General features: G+C 33.1%; 2 protein-coding genes and 1 long non-coding RNA gene across 4 annotated transcripts; 1 reads left to right on the top strand and 2 right to left on the bottom strand.

Annotated features, from left to right (window-relative positions):
* Window positions 1-728: 728 nt before the first annotated feature.
* Window positions 729-3288, bottom strand: LOC105762494 (inositol oxygenase 1-like). Its single transcript, XM_012580272.2, is given in 10 exon segments — window positions 729-887; window positions 1017-1098; window positions 1209-1315; window positions 1657-1809; window positions 1910-1962; window positions 2247-2306; window positions 2425-2629; window positions 2779-2860; window positions 3041-3149; window positions 3258-3288. Coding segments are annotated over 10 exon segments (921 nt in total). The 3' UTR covers window positions 729-848.
* A 1251-nt stretch (window positions 3289-4539) lies between these two features.
* Window positions 4540-13815, top strand: LOC105764411 (uncharacterized). Its single transcript, XR_008191912.1, has 3 exons — window positions 4540-4664; window positions 5004-5130; window positions 13116-13815. It is a non-coding gene; the product is annotated as an uncharacterized LOC105764411 (long non-coding RNA).
* On the bottom strand, window positions 4740-13283 carry LOC105764410 (tobamovirus multiplication protein 3). Of its 2 annotated transcripts, none has more exons than XM_012582965.2 (11): window positions 13131-13283; window positions 12722-12812; window positions 12545-12597; window positions 12356-12448; window positions 12192-12263; window positions 10669-10741; window positions 7413-7458; window positions 6883-6946; window positions 6737-6790; window positions 6405-6482; window positions 4740-5146 (listed from the first exon to the last, which is right to left on the bottom strand). In XM_012582965.2, exons 1-11 carry the CDS (start codon window positions 13281-13283, stop codon window positions 5054-5056), a joined length of 870 nt encoding a protein of 289 aa, XP_012438419.1. In that variant the 3' UTR covers window positions 4740-5053. The 2 variants fall into 2 exon arrangements, with proteins under 2 accessions (XP_012438419.1, XP_052481038.1); XM_052625078.1 differs by having other exon boundaries at window positions 12192-12278.
* Window positions 13816-16059: the final 2244 nt, after the last annotated feature.

Here is a 16059-nt window from a genome sequence, read left to right on the forward strand (position 1 = left end):
ATTTTATTTTTTATTTTATGTAAAATTGTTTCTTGGTTTTTGTTTATGAAAACTTTCTGTAGATGGTGAACGAAACTAGTTAAAATTCAATGTACCCTATTTAATACTTGTTCTTTTCTAGTATTAGTAAGTGTCTTTTGGATGAATTGAATAGTTTTTAGGTCTTTTCAAGTTTATAATTATATACAAAGAAAAGAACATATATAAAATAAATAAACACTATAAATAAAGATGAGAACTTTTTGCACGTTTCTATTCTGAGAAAGTGTCAGCAATGATGCAAGAGAAGACCAGAAGTGGTGATTGAACTATTATTACAAAACCCATAAATAATTATAATGATAAGTGCTTAAACTTTTATTTAGTATTCATATATTCTGAAGTATTGGATCGTCTAGATAACAAAAAGAATTGACTTGTTCATTTTTTTAAAAAAAGAGCAATCTTTTAGGTTATTTTATTAGGATCTAGACGAGTATGAGATACAGAATTATTCATTTTTTCTAAAATATATAATTCTATATATATTAATACGTGTCTAACATAATATTAAACATAAATACTTAATCATTGATGTTTCCATCTATGGTATATGATATAGTCAGAGTATTATAGAAGGCAAATATGGATTTATGCATATAATCGAAGTCTTAGAAGCTAAAGCAGAGTTGTTTTTTTCACTAAAAATAGAGCAACCCTTTTATTCCTAACTTCCAACTCTCTCAAACAATTTCCCTTTTTCGACTAAAACACAGAAAGAGAAAATAAATATTAAACTCAAAAGAAGGCATCAGAAATTCATATATACATGCCCTTTATGCTCTCTTATGTGCTAAAGTCCCGTTGCTTCAGCTCCCACATTGCCATTTTAGCTTGGCTGGGAAGTACTGCAAATAATTACCAATAAATTAACTATGGTACTCCGATTCTTCACTTTTTTTTGAATATATGCTCGAGTCAAAGTAACATAGTTATGTAGTTAATGTTAATTAAAGATTTTGAAATGGGAATTTTACCTTGTTGATGAGATATAAATAGTATGGCTTGACTTTCTCAACACGTATGTGAACTTTGCTTTTGCTGTAAAGATCAAATTTACTGAAAATCCAAACAGAAAAGGGGGGGGGGGGGCAATAGTGTTTGGATGAAAATGATCTTCCTGTTACATATCGAGTAAAATAAATAAGAGAAGGGGTTAAATTATTTACTTGAATATCTTCAGCCATTTCAGATTCTCAATATCTTCTTCATTAATTAAGTGCATATATGCACCACACCTAAAATGTAATTAAATTTAACTCTTGTAAAGAAAAATCAAATTCAACTCAATCATTGTCAGTTAAGATAAAGAGTGACCTAAATTTGAGTATACTAATATTTGACTTGTGAGCTTAATAAAGCTTTCCTTATTTTTAATTAGGATTGAAGATTTTTTAATTTGGACTCAAAATCAAACATAAATATCAAAGTTGAAGTTTAGTAATCAAGCTCTTTTTTAATAGGTAAATGAGTTTTAATTGAGGGGCCTAATTAACTAATTAGATTTTATCTCAAATTGAGCTTTACCTAAGCTTCAAGCCTTGAACTTCTTGTAGAGTGAGATTGGTTCGACTTGATTACAACTCGAACCATAGTGTTGAATAAAATTCAATTAAAAAAAAAAGAGAAATGTGGTTGGAAGTGTACCAAGTACATGTAATCATCATGCCCCCATGACATCAAGACATTGTGTAAGCCACAACCTTCAGAGTAAATCCCATATTTAGTGTTATAAGCAGGATTTTTGTTGTCAGGATTTTCCTGGAAATACTGTAAAATATGCCCAACAGAGTATAGCAATTAGAAGATTTAAGTAAGCTGATGAAAAGAATAATAAAATTGAAGAACAAGTATAGAAAGGAGTAATGACCTTATGGTCAACGATTGATTCATCAAAGGCACATCCAACAGGAAACGTGTCTCCTGGAATGACAGCAATCATCATTAATTAATTAGTAGCTGCAATAATGGAATCTCTGTATATCTTAGAGACTAAATACTATGTGTGAGTGCCCACTATATATATATATATATATATATATATTAAATATGGAGGATCTTTGAAATTGAAAGATAATAATCCCATGCCATAGCCAAAAATGTGTTAAACATGCATTTCAAAAAAAGAATACTCGAAAAAAAATTCAGAGCAATATAGATTTATATAGCAAAACAACAGAAAGAAGAAAGAAGTAGGAGGCACTCACCCACCATAGCCCATTGAGGAAGCTCACCAAAAGCAGGATGAAGAAGCACTTTTCCAAGATCTGCAACACATTGTGAAATAACAATAAGTCTAAAATAGCAGCATATCTAAATCAAATAAGCTAGTTAAAAAGCTCTGTATGGTATTCAATCAATCAGGTTATGATATAAAAAATGTACCATGGATAAGGGCAGTCAAGTGGAGCCAGTCCTCATCTGGATAGTCTTTTCTAATAGCTTCAGCAGTTTGCAGCAAGTGCTGAATTTGAGGTTCATCCAAGTCAGGATCACTCTCATCAACATATTCATTCAGAAGCTCACAGCATTCCCATATGCTCATTTCCACCCTCTCCATTTTTCCACATTCCTGTCTCATTCTCCTCACCTGCTCATTTTCATACATACATACATACATACATACATACATACATACATACATACATACATGCGTGCATGCATGCATGCGTACATAGTTTTTAGAATCATTTATTATTTAAGAATATGAAACAATTTGGTAAGAGAAATATCACTTACAAAGTCAACAGTTTGGTTAATATGATTTGTCCTGTAGAATTCCTCAACTCCCTTTTGCCTTTCACTTTCCACATGATAATCTCTGTTATGCATTTTCTGGAATAGGTTACCTCCTCATCAAATCAAATAATTTCGAAATGGCCTATGTTTTCAAGTGGGATCAAACCCTTTCCTTCAGCAGTTTTGGATCAAACTAGTAAAAAAAAAAAAAAACACAGAAATTTTATATGAATTTTAATAACAAATGTAAAGAGAGCAAGACCTGAAATTGTGGCCAAAAGAGTTGATATGTGGAGCCACAAATCCCCCATCAAAAGTTTTTAATTCATTCTCATCAATAGCAACCTTATGCCTCTCCTCAATCCCAGCTTCTATATCATCAAAGAAAAAAAAAGAATCATAATATAAACAACAAAAAGTGTCAAAAAAATGAACACTCAACACAAGATCATTAATGGAAGAACCAAAAAAGAACTCACCAAAATCAGGCTGGTCAATGAGAATAGTCATCCTGAACCAAAACTGAAGCTGAAAAAAAGGAAGAAGAAAGTAGCTATGGCTGCTTGTAATGTGTTAGGTTGAAAAGAAGGGGAGAATTTATAAGAATGAGGGAAGTCCTTCCTGAGAATTTTCTGAGTATCAAAGTCCTTCCCATATTTGCATGGCAAGGACAACCCATAAGTCCTTGCATGAAAAACTACGTACACGGACACGTCATAGGGACATAGAAGAAACGAGAATTTTAGAAACTAAAAAGAAAAAGCATGTGGACTCTTTAATCATGTCTTCCTTATGTTTTATTTATATTTGGATTTTAGTGTTATATATTTTTAGCATGCCTGACATGTATGTATCACCATCCTTATCAAAATTATGTCTGTAACGTAATGAATACGTGTGGGAGGTTAATGGCAGGAAATAAAACCAAGAAACTTGAAAGGCTAAAACTAAAACTAAAAGCAGCGAAAAGAGCAGAGGCGGCGATGATTTCGGGTTTAGGGTAGTCATCGAATTGTGGTTTTAAAGATAAAGTTGGTGTCCTCTTCCAACAGTTAAAGAGAGTGATGACTCAGTTTGTAGTGTTTTAAACGCTTTGATTGAGACCTACAAAACACGAATTCCTTTTGCATTTCCAATTTAAATAATTGTGTTATTTTGATATGCAATTACCACTTCAATGGACAATAGTATACAAATGCATGCAATTTACGTAAATGAAGTTGCCCTGTTGTAAATACTGGAATTCAGGGTTTAAATGCATGGGATATTATTATTTTAATTTAAACAGAACTACATGAATTAATTGGGTTCAAATTAAAGATGTAAACGAAACATTTATACTAATTAGCAACTTGAATTCAGCTCCAAAATTTTAATTGACCAAAATTAGATGAGTATTTTTACATTTGACAACTTTTTTATTTTAATTTTCAAATTCAACTTTGAGCACAATAATTAAGTTCACAAAAATTAATCTCCTTTTTCTGTTAGGTTAACAAGCTTAATGGAATTTATTCTAGTTAATTTAGGACGTTTAATTTTTCTCTTGATTTATAATATCCCATAAACTCAAGGCATGAATTTTGAATCGAGCTAGAACTTCGATTGCACCCTACTTCAGACGACTTTCTTCTCTTTTCTCATAATATATTTCAGCTACCATTCAAAAAAGAATAGAACAGTAACTGAAGGCAAGTTGACACTCAGGTTTAGAATGGTAGGTTTTTCATGGATCTACAAGTCAACCTTCAGATAGGCTTTATATATTTGCCGTCTAATTGCTGATTCTGCTGTTCGCAATTGAAAATTGCCCATCTAATCTTCTCTCTCTCGTCCACATATTTTTGATTCAGCTATTAAGGAAGAAATGTAATCATTTTGCCAAGGTACGTCTCAGATTTCTGTATGTTTTCATCTCTTCCTCAATATCAAATCTTTATTTCATAAAAACTGTTAGAAAGTTATTTCATAAACACTGTTAGAATAGCATTCCATAAAATCAGAAAACCATCCTTGGTTTTGCTTACATGACTGTATGGTGTACCAAAATAGTCGATATTCTCCACAATTTCTACTCCAAAAAAATAAAAACCCTACAACACCTTCATTTGAACACAATGATATGTTTAGAATCCAAGAGATCAGATTGTGCGTACAAAACAAACCACAAAACTATCTGTTTTAGCCTTCACTATTGCTAATTTTCTGTCCTTTTTTTTTTGCAGGGTATACAAGAAGAGCCATGTAAAATCATTACAAAAGCATCCGACATCGTTCAGCGTATGGGATGATACTGTGTAATACCTCGTTTTGGTGGCAACTTCCTCAAAATGAAAAGGACCAGAGATGAAGGTAATATCTCCACCAACTGCTCAGCAAAAGAAACCGAGTCACTTAAAATATAGTTCACTCTCTTATTTGTAATCAACACTAAGAAACAAATACACCTTCTAATTTTGAACACAACACGAAAATAACTAAAAGACCACACAAATCACAAGACAACCACCAAAAAAATTTTGAAATATAGCAATTCCTCTCAATTTTGGTAGCAAAAAGTAGCTAATCGCTAGGTAGCTCATTCATGAACATAGTGGTGCACATGAATACTTCACCAATAAAAGTAAAACCACTTCTTCATTCAATTTCCCCTCTATTAAAGCCCCTTAGTCTAGCATTATCAGTTTCCTCTTTTTTACCCGATTTACCATCATTGCTATCCACATATCTGATACCCAGCAAAGAATTATTATTTACATGCCTAAAATTTAAAATTTTTATATAATGGGTCTTAGTAGCGTATAAAATAATGGTAGGGAGATTTTTGCACTCTAATTGTTTCATTCAGTTATCTTGTAGACTTGAAACTGCTCATTGCTCGGTAGGTAGACACTGACTTAGCCTGTGATTATTGTCCATATTGAAGTAATAGATAAATAAAGCATTTGACTAATAGATAAATAGTATGACAAATTCCACTCAAAGAGCCAAATCACACGTAGTGCAAGACATATGTGTTGGTTATATTAAAAAATAAGTACACGTTCAACAATAAAATCAGAATGATGGTTGCGATAATAAATCTATTTTATTAATTAAACAAAATGAAAAGAACAAATTTCTCAAATAATAAGAATACAGTTGTTCAATTTCATTAGTTAAAATTGAAAATCCTAAGATGTCTAGCAGACGCAAGTCTCAAATATCAGTGAAACTACGCAAGTAAAATTATTAAACCTAAACTCCAAGGGCTAGTTTGCAATGAGGATAAAAGTTGGGTGATGGAACTCTAACCGACCTAATCGTATATGTGGTGTTAAAACAACCTCCTGCTCTTCAAAAAGTCATAAAAGTTTTTATTAAAGCAGACCACAAAACATTCTTTGACATAACAATCTGATGTCAAAGACTTGTAAATTGGTTACTGAACTATCAGTTTCCTGAAATATACATTCCTATTTAACTTTTAAAAAAAAAAAGTATGAAGCAAAATAATGAGGCAATTGCAGCAAAATTTTCAGTTTTCATATGGCAATAACATGAGTTGGCAACCTTCCCACTGTTTCAGTAGGAATCTCTTAAACAGTATCAGTAAGCAACATGCCAGAACTATTTATCTAACTTACCAGGTAATATATGAGGTTTAGAACTGGATGGTTCAAAACATCAAGGTCAGCAGCTTTGTCAAATGCATTAAAGCACATCTAGACAAAAAATAACATTAGAGATCAAATTTTATAAACTTTGGACAAATAACCAATGATTGATCAATTAGATAGTGATCTAAATCTAAACCATATAGCAGCTAAAGGTTCAACTAGAATACATTCATTTTGTAGCAAAAGTCCTTATAACACTATATGTATCTAAAAGTTTCTAAGGTCTAAGAAAACATGCTTAAAGCATGTCAGTTTGAAACATGTAGATAGTAAAGCCAGAAAGTGAGGAAGAGATCTACCATAATGCATCTGACTAGGAAACATAAGAAGCAAATGGTGGTCACATAACCGACCTGCCCAAGCCAAAAAGAAATAACAATTAAATATTGTCAATAAAAGGAAAACTTACTGGAAAAAAAACCACAACTACAGAGTAAATATGTACTTCTTGCAGCTTCTTACGCCGCCCTTTGGACTCTACAGGAAAGCGCTGCAACATTAAGAAAAGCCTGCAAGGAAATATATGATTATATAGCTTTTCCATGCAATATGCATACAAATCATATGAAATGCATCACATTAATTGCAAAAAACATACAGGTAAGTGGAATTCAATATTTTAAAAGAATAAAAAAATTCAAATAAATGTATCGAAAATAAGGAAATGCTATTTCTGTTCTCACAAGATCCCAAACCCCTTAAGCCACTTTAATACGTAGTATCTACATTATATATAGCTTGAGGACCAAGTAAGATGTCCTGGACATTATGCTAAACCTGTAGATCAGAAGAAAGACCTTTTAACAAAGAAGATGAAGAGCTACGAATAGAAGGCACAATTTCGAATTACATAGGAAAGACAATGATATACCAGTTTCAGCATGCAGCCTAAACGTAAAACCAAATACTCACACAAAACTTGACCTTATGCCATTAAAACAATTAGAAACAGAACAACAAATAGAACATAATTACCTTCCACCATATAGTAAAAACCCAAGGGCTGCAAACAATGATACACCTGCTCATACACATATGTCAAGTTAAATAATTTCATTCATTACTGAAAAATTTTAACTACCATGAGATTAATGTCTACAAATCATCTAAAATTACTAAGGTTCCATTTGCTAAATGCTTCTCTTTTTTTCTTTTTCTTTTTTTTTTCAAAAAGTAAATGAATAGGAAAAGAAAAAATAGCAAAAAAAATGTCTATTTGAAAGAATGTCTTGGAAAACGCTTGGAAACGCTCTCAGCACAAATTACCATGTCTATTTGCACTTGAGATTTTTAAGCAAGTCTTAACCGGTTCTTCTAATAGATTTGCGGTTCTTGAAACTGTAAATTTGGAGGAAGATCAAATTACAGATAGAATCGAAACAGAGAGATCTGAACATATCGAGATTGGGAAAATTGCCCACGGGGAAGCTGAGTCTATAGATCTTGTTGATATGGGTGTTTCTCCTAAGAAACCTAGAGCTGCAATTGCTGGAGTAGCTGACTTAGGAAAAAGCTTGAAGAGTAAAAGAAATATGCAAATTTCGAAGGGGAAAAAAGGAAATAAGGTAGTAGTAGCTGCCTATGGAAGTTTACCATCTAGCTCTAAAGCATGAATTGTTTTAAGTGGAATGTCAGAGGGCTTAATAAACCTCTGAAGCAACATGCAGCGTATAATAGAATAAAAGATAACAGGGCTAGGGTTGTTTGTTTGATTGAAACTAGCGTAAAGCATAATAAGATGAGGGCCATTCTTGAAAAATGGTTCAATGGTTGGAAGTCTTTTCACAATTATGTTGAAGCTGATAATGGGAGGATCTGGGTTCTATGGAAAGACTATCTTCAATTGTCTTTGATGTGTACTACTGATCAAAGCATCACAGTCAGTTTTAGTGCTGATAATTACCTTCTTTTCTTGACTGCCATTTATGGGAGGAATACGGGTAGTGAGAGGAAAAGGCTTTGGAAGCATTCGCAAGGATTGCATCAACTGGTGGCAGATCATTCATGGATCCTTGTTGGCGACTTTAATGTCATAGCAAGCTATTTTGAATGCTCTGATTTCAGGGTACCTTTAACCTGACTCTGGTTGTTTTGGTCCCAAAGTAGCAGAATGCTAGCAGCATTAAGGATTACAGACCTATTTCGTGTTGCATTGTTTTCTATAAATGCATCACTAAGGTATTGGGTATGAGGCTCACCAAATTTCTTCCTAGTAGCATTCCTAGAAACCAAAGTGCTTTTGTTCTTGGGAGGAGCATTAGTGACAATATTCTACTGGCCCAACAGCTTGTTAGGGGTTATAATAGATGCACCTTGTCACCTAGATTTACTTTGAAAATTGATCTCCAAAAAGCCTTTGACTCTCTTAATTGGCAGTTTATTCTTGCTGCTTTGGCTACTTTGGGATTCCCTAGTCAATTTGTTAGTTCGATAGAGAAGTGCATCACTAAGCCTCGATTTTCAATTTCGGTAAATGGGGTTTTGATTGGCAAAATTAGAGGTGCTAGGGGTGTAGGACAAGGGGTTCCACTTTCCCCTTACCTTTTTGTGGTTGCCATGCATGTTCTGTCAAAATTACTTGATCTTGCTGCATTTTCTGGGTTGTTTAGCTACCATTCAAAATGCCATAAGCTTAGGTTGACTCATTTAAGCTTTCCTGATGACTTACTAATTTTCACTAAAGGAAATTTGGAGACAGAAGTGGGAATACAATGTGTTTTGCAGCAGATTTATTTCTTCTCAGGCCTACAATTAAATCCTGCCAAGAGTGAGATTTTTTTTCTTCAGGAATCTCAGAAGAGGATCTTCAACATATCTGCAGTCTTACTGGGTTTAAAAGAGGACTGCTTCCAATAAGGTGCTTAGGAGTTCGATTAATAACTCGAAAATTGACAGTGGCCGATTGCTCTCCATTGATTGAGAAGATAAAGGATAGGATTAAAGGATGGACAACTAGACACCTTTCTTATGCTGCAAGAATTTCATTCAGTCTGTTTTATTCAACATGCAAAATTTTTGGTGTAGACATTTTATTCTCCCAAAAGGTGTTCTTAAAGCTATTAATCTTTGCCTCAAATTTTTCTGGAAAGGGCAAAATATGGATGCTAAAGGTGCAAGAGTGGGATGGTCTACAATTTGCAAACCCAAATCAGAGGGAGGGTTAGGTTTGAAGGAGCTTGATAGTCGGAATCAAGCTTGCATTATGCAAAATTTGTCATCTATTTTGATTCAAGCAGGACCTCTTTGGGTTGCTTGGATCCAAGCTTATGTTCTTAGGGGTAGGGATTTGATGCAGGTTTCTCCTTCTCAAACTAGTAGTTGGAGCCAGAGCAAAATTCTCAAATTGAGGTGTTGGATCGGGTTGATTAGAGATCCTCAAATGGGTGAACTCATTGTCCCAAGACAAAAATATTCTGTTAGTTAAGTATGGAATGGAATTAGAGGTAAAGTAGCCAAGGTAAATAGGTGCAAGCTGCTGTGGTTCCCTTATCATATTCCAAAGCATTCAATGATTGGTTGGATGGCAATGCTTAATCGAATACCTACGAAGGATAGGCTATTGGCTTGGGGATTGCAAGTTGATGGCTGTTGCTGTTTTTTTCATAGTGAGATGGAGACTAGAAACCATTTATTTTTTGAATGCAACTATTCTAAGACTGTTTCGAAAGAGGTGTTAAGTCTTTGCTCATTGCAAAGATCCCCTAGACAGTGGAATTTTGAGTTACAATGGCCAGTACTGAAATTAAGAGGAAAAACTTTGATTTCAATTGTATTGTGGTTGGCATGGGGAGCTTTCTTTTACTGGATCTGGAGAAAACGAAACTGCAGAATTTTTGGTAACACTCGTTTGTCTGAGCAAGTAATCTTGGAAAAGATTAAAGATGCATGCAGTTCTTATGAGTTTATCTGGTACTAGAATTAGATCTGATGAAATTGTAAATAATAGAATTTGTATAGCTTGGGGTATAGAGTGATTTTACTGTATAGCTTTTGTTTACATTGGAATTTCCTATGTTGTTTTGTTGTAGCCGATTTTCTGCTTCTGGATAAATAATATTTACAGAATTATAAATAATAATAAAAAGCAAAAATAAAATTTGAATAGAATACAAAAAGCAAAGCATTTTACAGAACAGAGCCTAAGTGATCATACATAATAAATCTAGAAAGCACCCAAAGTTAATCAACAGTTAACTATTATGAACCTATTAAGGATACAGCACATAATTACCTGCAAAGAACACCTTTGAGAGGACGACCAAAACTGGGATATATTTCCACCATAATATCAGCCACATTCCAATCTGAAATCAATTCCGCCAGGCCCGCATCACAAACAGGAACTTTACTAACACCTTCTAAAAGTAACAGTTCCAAAGTAAAACATGTATGCAACAATACTTACAAGGTTCCTAGAATGTCTACCCTGCTTGGATGAGATAATCGATACTGTGGTTTCATATCTACTACTAAAATCTAGAACAAGTTCCATTAACATCCTTGTCACCGTTCTAGCCAAAGTAATATTGTACCCTAACCTATTCGCTTGATTTTATGATTACCATTATCCAACCAACACTTATCTTATAAAAAACTGTAGCTTATAAGCATTGTTCCAGCAGAAGAAATCATGAAAAGCATGAAGGAAAATAAGCTACTGCAAACAGTGTGCAGAAGTTCAGAGCACCATAGATAATAACATAGTTTTGATTTGAGCAGTGAAGTAGGAAAACATAAGGTATTTAGAATAACGTAAAAAATGAGAAGTTCCAAACTTCAAATCACTTCTTATCTATGTAGCCTTCTCTAAATTTATCTTCTCCCTAGAAGTTGACATGTGCCTTTTGTCTTGAATCCCAAAGCCCGAGCTTTATCTCATAGATGTAAAAGAGTTCGTTGTTTTCAACTAATGACCCCGCATATTGGACCTTTGATTATTTCCTAATTCAATTCTCATACAATTAACACTATGTTTGGATTGCATTAAAACTAGGGAAAGGAAAGGAAATAAAGGAAAGTAACATCCTTTCCTTTGTTTGGATAGTTTCGCCTATTTGAGCAAAGGAGTTGTTTATCCCTTGCTTTCCCTTGGTTTACTTGGTTTTTAATTACCCCAATTCAGGGGGGAAAGCTAGGGAAAGGAAAGTGAGGTTACTTTTAAGATATGAAATTACATTTTTATCCTATTAAATTTTACATGAGTTATTTTATAAAAGGACATAATTAAAAAAAAATCATTATAATCAATCATTTCCTTTACTTTCCATAGTTTAACCAAACAAAGATTGTAAATATTACTTTACTAATTCTATCTATACAAACAAAATAAACAGACATAATATCCTTTCTTTACCCTCCTTTCTTTTCCTTTCCTTTATAATTATTTATCCAAACATAGGGTAAAAGAATTAAAACAGAAAATTAGCCTAACAAAAAACTTTTCATGTGGGACAGAAACTTTAGATCCTCCCTCCAAGAAAAACAAAGATCATTTATGAACAATATGCTTATTGATGTCATCCCATTTACACTATTTACAAAGTCACAAAAGGGTATCAATCACTGTCAAAATTTGGCACCCTTCTCCCAAGTAAACATTCATAATTTCCAAGAAATTGGCCAAATAAGTTAACTGGGGATACAATAAAATAGCAATGTGTTATAAAACATAACTAGCTTCCAGATAGAAAGAATCCAACTTCCAATTCTCTTTTTGGTCCCACTTATACCAAAATAATAAAACATAAATTTCACCTGGATAGTATAAACCACTGCATTAATAGTAAAGAAACTTGGCCTCAGTCCATCAGTCGATACAGCACGTGCCTGTTTTAGGATAGTCTGAGTTAAGATGAAGTGAAGCAAAATGAGAAACACCAGGACAGGGAGACAAACTGGCAAAGCTCAAGTAACTTAACCTGGTAGTATATCTCAGCCCAAAATAAGACCAAAAGAGCATATGTGGTGAAGAAAGCTAGACTTGGCATGTCAAGCAAGATGTGTTGAACAATCTAAGAAAAAGGGAACACCGGGCAACAAACCATAAACAATTCATGTTCAACTATAAATCGAAAAGAAACGTCAAACATGTACAGTTTATTGCAAACCTCTGGATGTAAGTTCTGCACGTCCCGTCTGAAAACAAATACAAACCCACGAACTGCAATATAATTGAAAGCAAAGTAAATACAGAAACCAAAACAAAGCCCACAAAAAATTGTTAAAAATAGAAGTTCTCTTCTTTCAAAAAAAAAAAGAAGAAGAATAAATTCTCAGATACCAACCCCCATTCACCAGAAAATTCAGAAAATGGAAGACCTTCTGTGTGGTCCAACCATACTCAGGAACCCTCAATTGTATCCGAATCAATTGGACCTAAAAACGTCAACAATTAAACGAGTTTATGAACAAAGCTAGTCATTAATAAGTATCATTCTTGACAACAACATCATATCAGGTTCTTAATTGCACTTAGTTCTTTTAGTTTCTCTTATTGGAACCTTCCTTCTGACATTAAAAGGAAGAAGCATCAAATAAGGAAAACCTTTTTTGTTTCAAATTGAAAAAGCTAGTCATCAATTTTCCTAGACAAACAAGCAATCAAACGGAAAGCTAAACCCTAACCACTAACAAATAGATTAAAGAAAAACAGTAAAATCTAAAGTATTGATGAAAAAGGGAGGAGATGCATACGAGAGCAACGGCGGCGACGAGACCGTAAAGAGCGGCGAGGATGTGAAAAATCCGATCCTGCCAGAGCGTAGATTCGTTAATGTCATGCCACCAATTCGATGCATCTTTCAGCTTCAAAGCTATCACCGCCTCATCCGCACCGTAACCCTCCATCTCTCTCTAATCTTCTTCGTCTTCTCTTTTCTCCTTTTTCTTTTTTCTAATATTAATGTTATTAATCCAAATCAATATTTGATTGATTTGATTTCTGTTCTTTTATGTGAAAAAACAAGATTTGAGAATCAAAATCAAAATCCTAAAAGAAAAAAAGAGTTTTAATCAAATTTGATTTTATGATTTCTGTATTTTTGTTTTTCTTTTTTCCTTCTAAGAAATTATTTTGGAGCAAAGCAAACAAGGCCGACCAAGGGGAGAGGCGTGGAAGAGGAACGAAGGGGATGATTTTTTATTAGTTTCTTCTTTTGTGGAAGCTACCGGCAATTGCCGGTAATCAGTTCGAGAAATGACAGGATATGTATGGATGGGATGATCTTACGTGTCCTTAGGCAACCGTCAATGAATACTGTACTGCCAAATGCCGGAATTGTATTGGATAAGGCTTTAGGGTTACAGGTTTTAAGTAGACCCACTGTACGCGTGTCCTATTACGTGTTTTAAACTGTATAAATTTTATTAATTTTTACAATGATGATCCCATTCTAGACCTGTCCATGGGCCGGGCAGCCCGGCCCGGTACGATAACCCGTCCGAAATATGGGAATGTTTGGGTAAAAATATAGGCCCAAAATATAGGTTTGAGCAAAAATTTAGGCCCGTTTAAAAAATGGGCAGGGCCTCGGGCAAGATTTTTGGCAGGGCCGGCCAGTTTAAAAAATATTAAATATATATTTTTATTTTAAAAGATAATAGTTTTTATTTTAAGTTTATTTACTTTCATTTCCTTGACTAGTGTTACAAAATAATAATAATAAAACATCAAGTTTGTTTTACTAATCAAATGTTAGATTTTGTTACAACAATTAATACAATTAATACAATTAATAATTTGATAAATTTACTAATCAAATGTTAGATTTTATTACAACAATTAATACAATTAATAATTTGATAAATTTACTAATCAAATGTTAGATTTTATTACAACAATTAATACAATTAACAATTAATAATTTGATAATTTTACTAACAATTAATTTTAATAACAATTAGTTTTAATTTTATTAAAAAATAATTTTAATTTTAATTAAAATGGGCGGGCGGGCTCGGCTCCATATTTTTCTCCGGGCGGGCTGGGCAAAATCTCAGGCCCATATTTCGGGTCGGGCCAGGCCCGGGCCTAGTAAACGGGCTAAAATTTTTTTAGGCTCGGCCCAAACCCGGCCCGGCCCGGCCCATGGACAGGTCTATCCCATTTCCATATGTACTTTTTTTAATATACGTTTTTTTAATTTTTTATATATGGTTTGAAATTTTAGTTTTAGTATAGTGTTGGAAATTTTGGTATAACTATTGAGATATTTTCTTATTAGTTCTTGTAATTTGCAAAAGTTATTAATTTAGTCTTTGTATTTTAGTTTGGTCATTTTTTTAGCCTATGTACTTTTTAAATATTAAAATTTCAGTCATCAATAGTGTTAAATTCCTTAAGTTCAGCTATTTTCAAAATCTAATGTGACAAACATATTATCATATGTATAATATCATGTTAGTTTTTTTTACATATTACTTGCTAAAAATCTAGTTAATGAATTAGCAACGGTCATTTGCATCAAAATTGAAATTTGAAAACTTGAAAAGTATAGGGACTTAAAATGAACCATCTAGAGAATATTGATTTAATCTACAAATGAAAATATAGTACAAGACTAATAACCGAATTTAATCAAGCGTGTTTAACAATTATTGTTTGGATTAGGATTAAAATTTAAAATTTAAAAAATACATGGATTAAAATTGACCAATTCAAAAAATCACAAAGTATAAAGATTAATAACAAAATTTAATCCACATTTCAACATTATCAAGTTTGGGTTTAAGAAGACTAATCATTTATAATTGAATTTTGTTAAGAAGTACCTATTTTTTAGATGATTATACATGATAATGTACTCATTTAAATGAGGTTAAATGGAGTTAAGTTGAAACTTTTTAGAAATGGAGTCTATTAGTCTAACTAGATTCAATTACACATCATCTAAGAAACGGGTATTAGGTTTTGGTTATTTTGGGATAAACAAGTAAATAAAGACATACTTTACAGATTTTGCCAATTCACGTCACGTGCATGCAACCTATATTACACCTCAGCTTTGTTTTCGTTTGTAAAATTTTACATATACTTTTATATGCATCATTTTTTTAATTTTTTTAGGGCGGGATTGGGTTCGACCAATTGACCAAAAAAAAGCCCTTTTCTTAAAGAAAAATTATGGAAATGGGCTGATTTTTTTTTAAAATGACAGGAATGGTCTATTTTTATAAAAACGAGCTGAGTTGGCGTTGTTTTCAGAGGAAACGTAAAAAAGTGTGTCCAGCTTGGTGCTTTTTCCCTAATGTCAGGTAAAACGCGCTGATGTGAAAGCACTTTTCTGAAAAGCGTCTGCATGGGCGCGCTTTTGCCCGTGTTCCAACGGTTAACTCCAATAGCTATTTGAACTAGCCGTTAGACCCCAAACGGTCCAAAAAATAAAGAGTATAAAACCCCCCAAACACATTTTTCAAACACAATTCTCACAAATTCTCTCCTAATTTCTCAAGTTTCTCACCATTTTCAAAAAGCTCTCAAATTATTATCCTAAATTCTATTTTTATCTAAGTTAATATTTTTATTAGTTTTTGTTTATAATTCCAACAAATAGTATTTTTTATTAAAAATTTGTTCGTGTTCAATTTAGCAATGGCCGAGTCTTTAATTCGTCTTGATGACAAG

The sequence above is a fragment of the Gossypium raimondii genome, chromosome 12 (assembly GCF_025698545.1).
Source record: "Gossypium raimondii isolate GPD5lz chromosome 12, ASM2569854v1, whole genome shotgun sequence".
In the NCBI taxonomy this organism is placed as follows: Eukaryota; Viridiplantae; Streptophyta; class Magnoliopsida; order Malvales; family Malvaceae; genus Gossypium; species Gossypium raimondii.

Coding starts and splice junctions, on each gene's coding strand:
- LOC105764410 (XM_052625078.1), bottom strand. CDS start 13,283: ATGGAGGGTTACGGTGCGGATGAGGCGGTGATAGCTTTGAAGCTGAAA. Junction 12,449..12,544: donor TGCAGAACTTACATCCAGAG/GTTTGCAATAAA, acceptor CCTTTTTCTTAG/ATTGTTCAACACATCTTGCT. Junction 5,147..6,404: donor TAAACCTCATATATTACCTG/GTAAGTTAGATA, acceptor TTTGCTGAGCAG/TTGGTGGAGATATTACCTTC.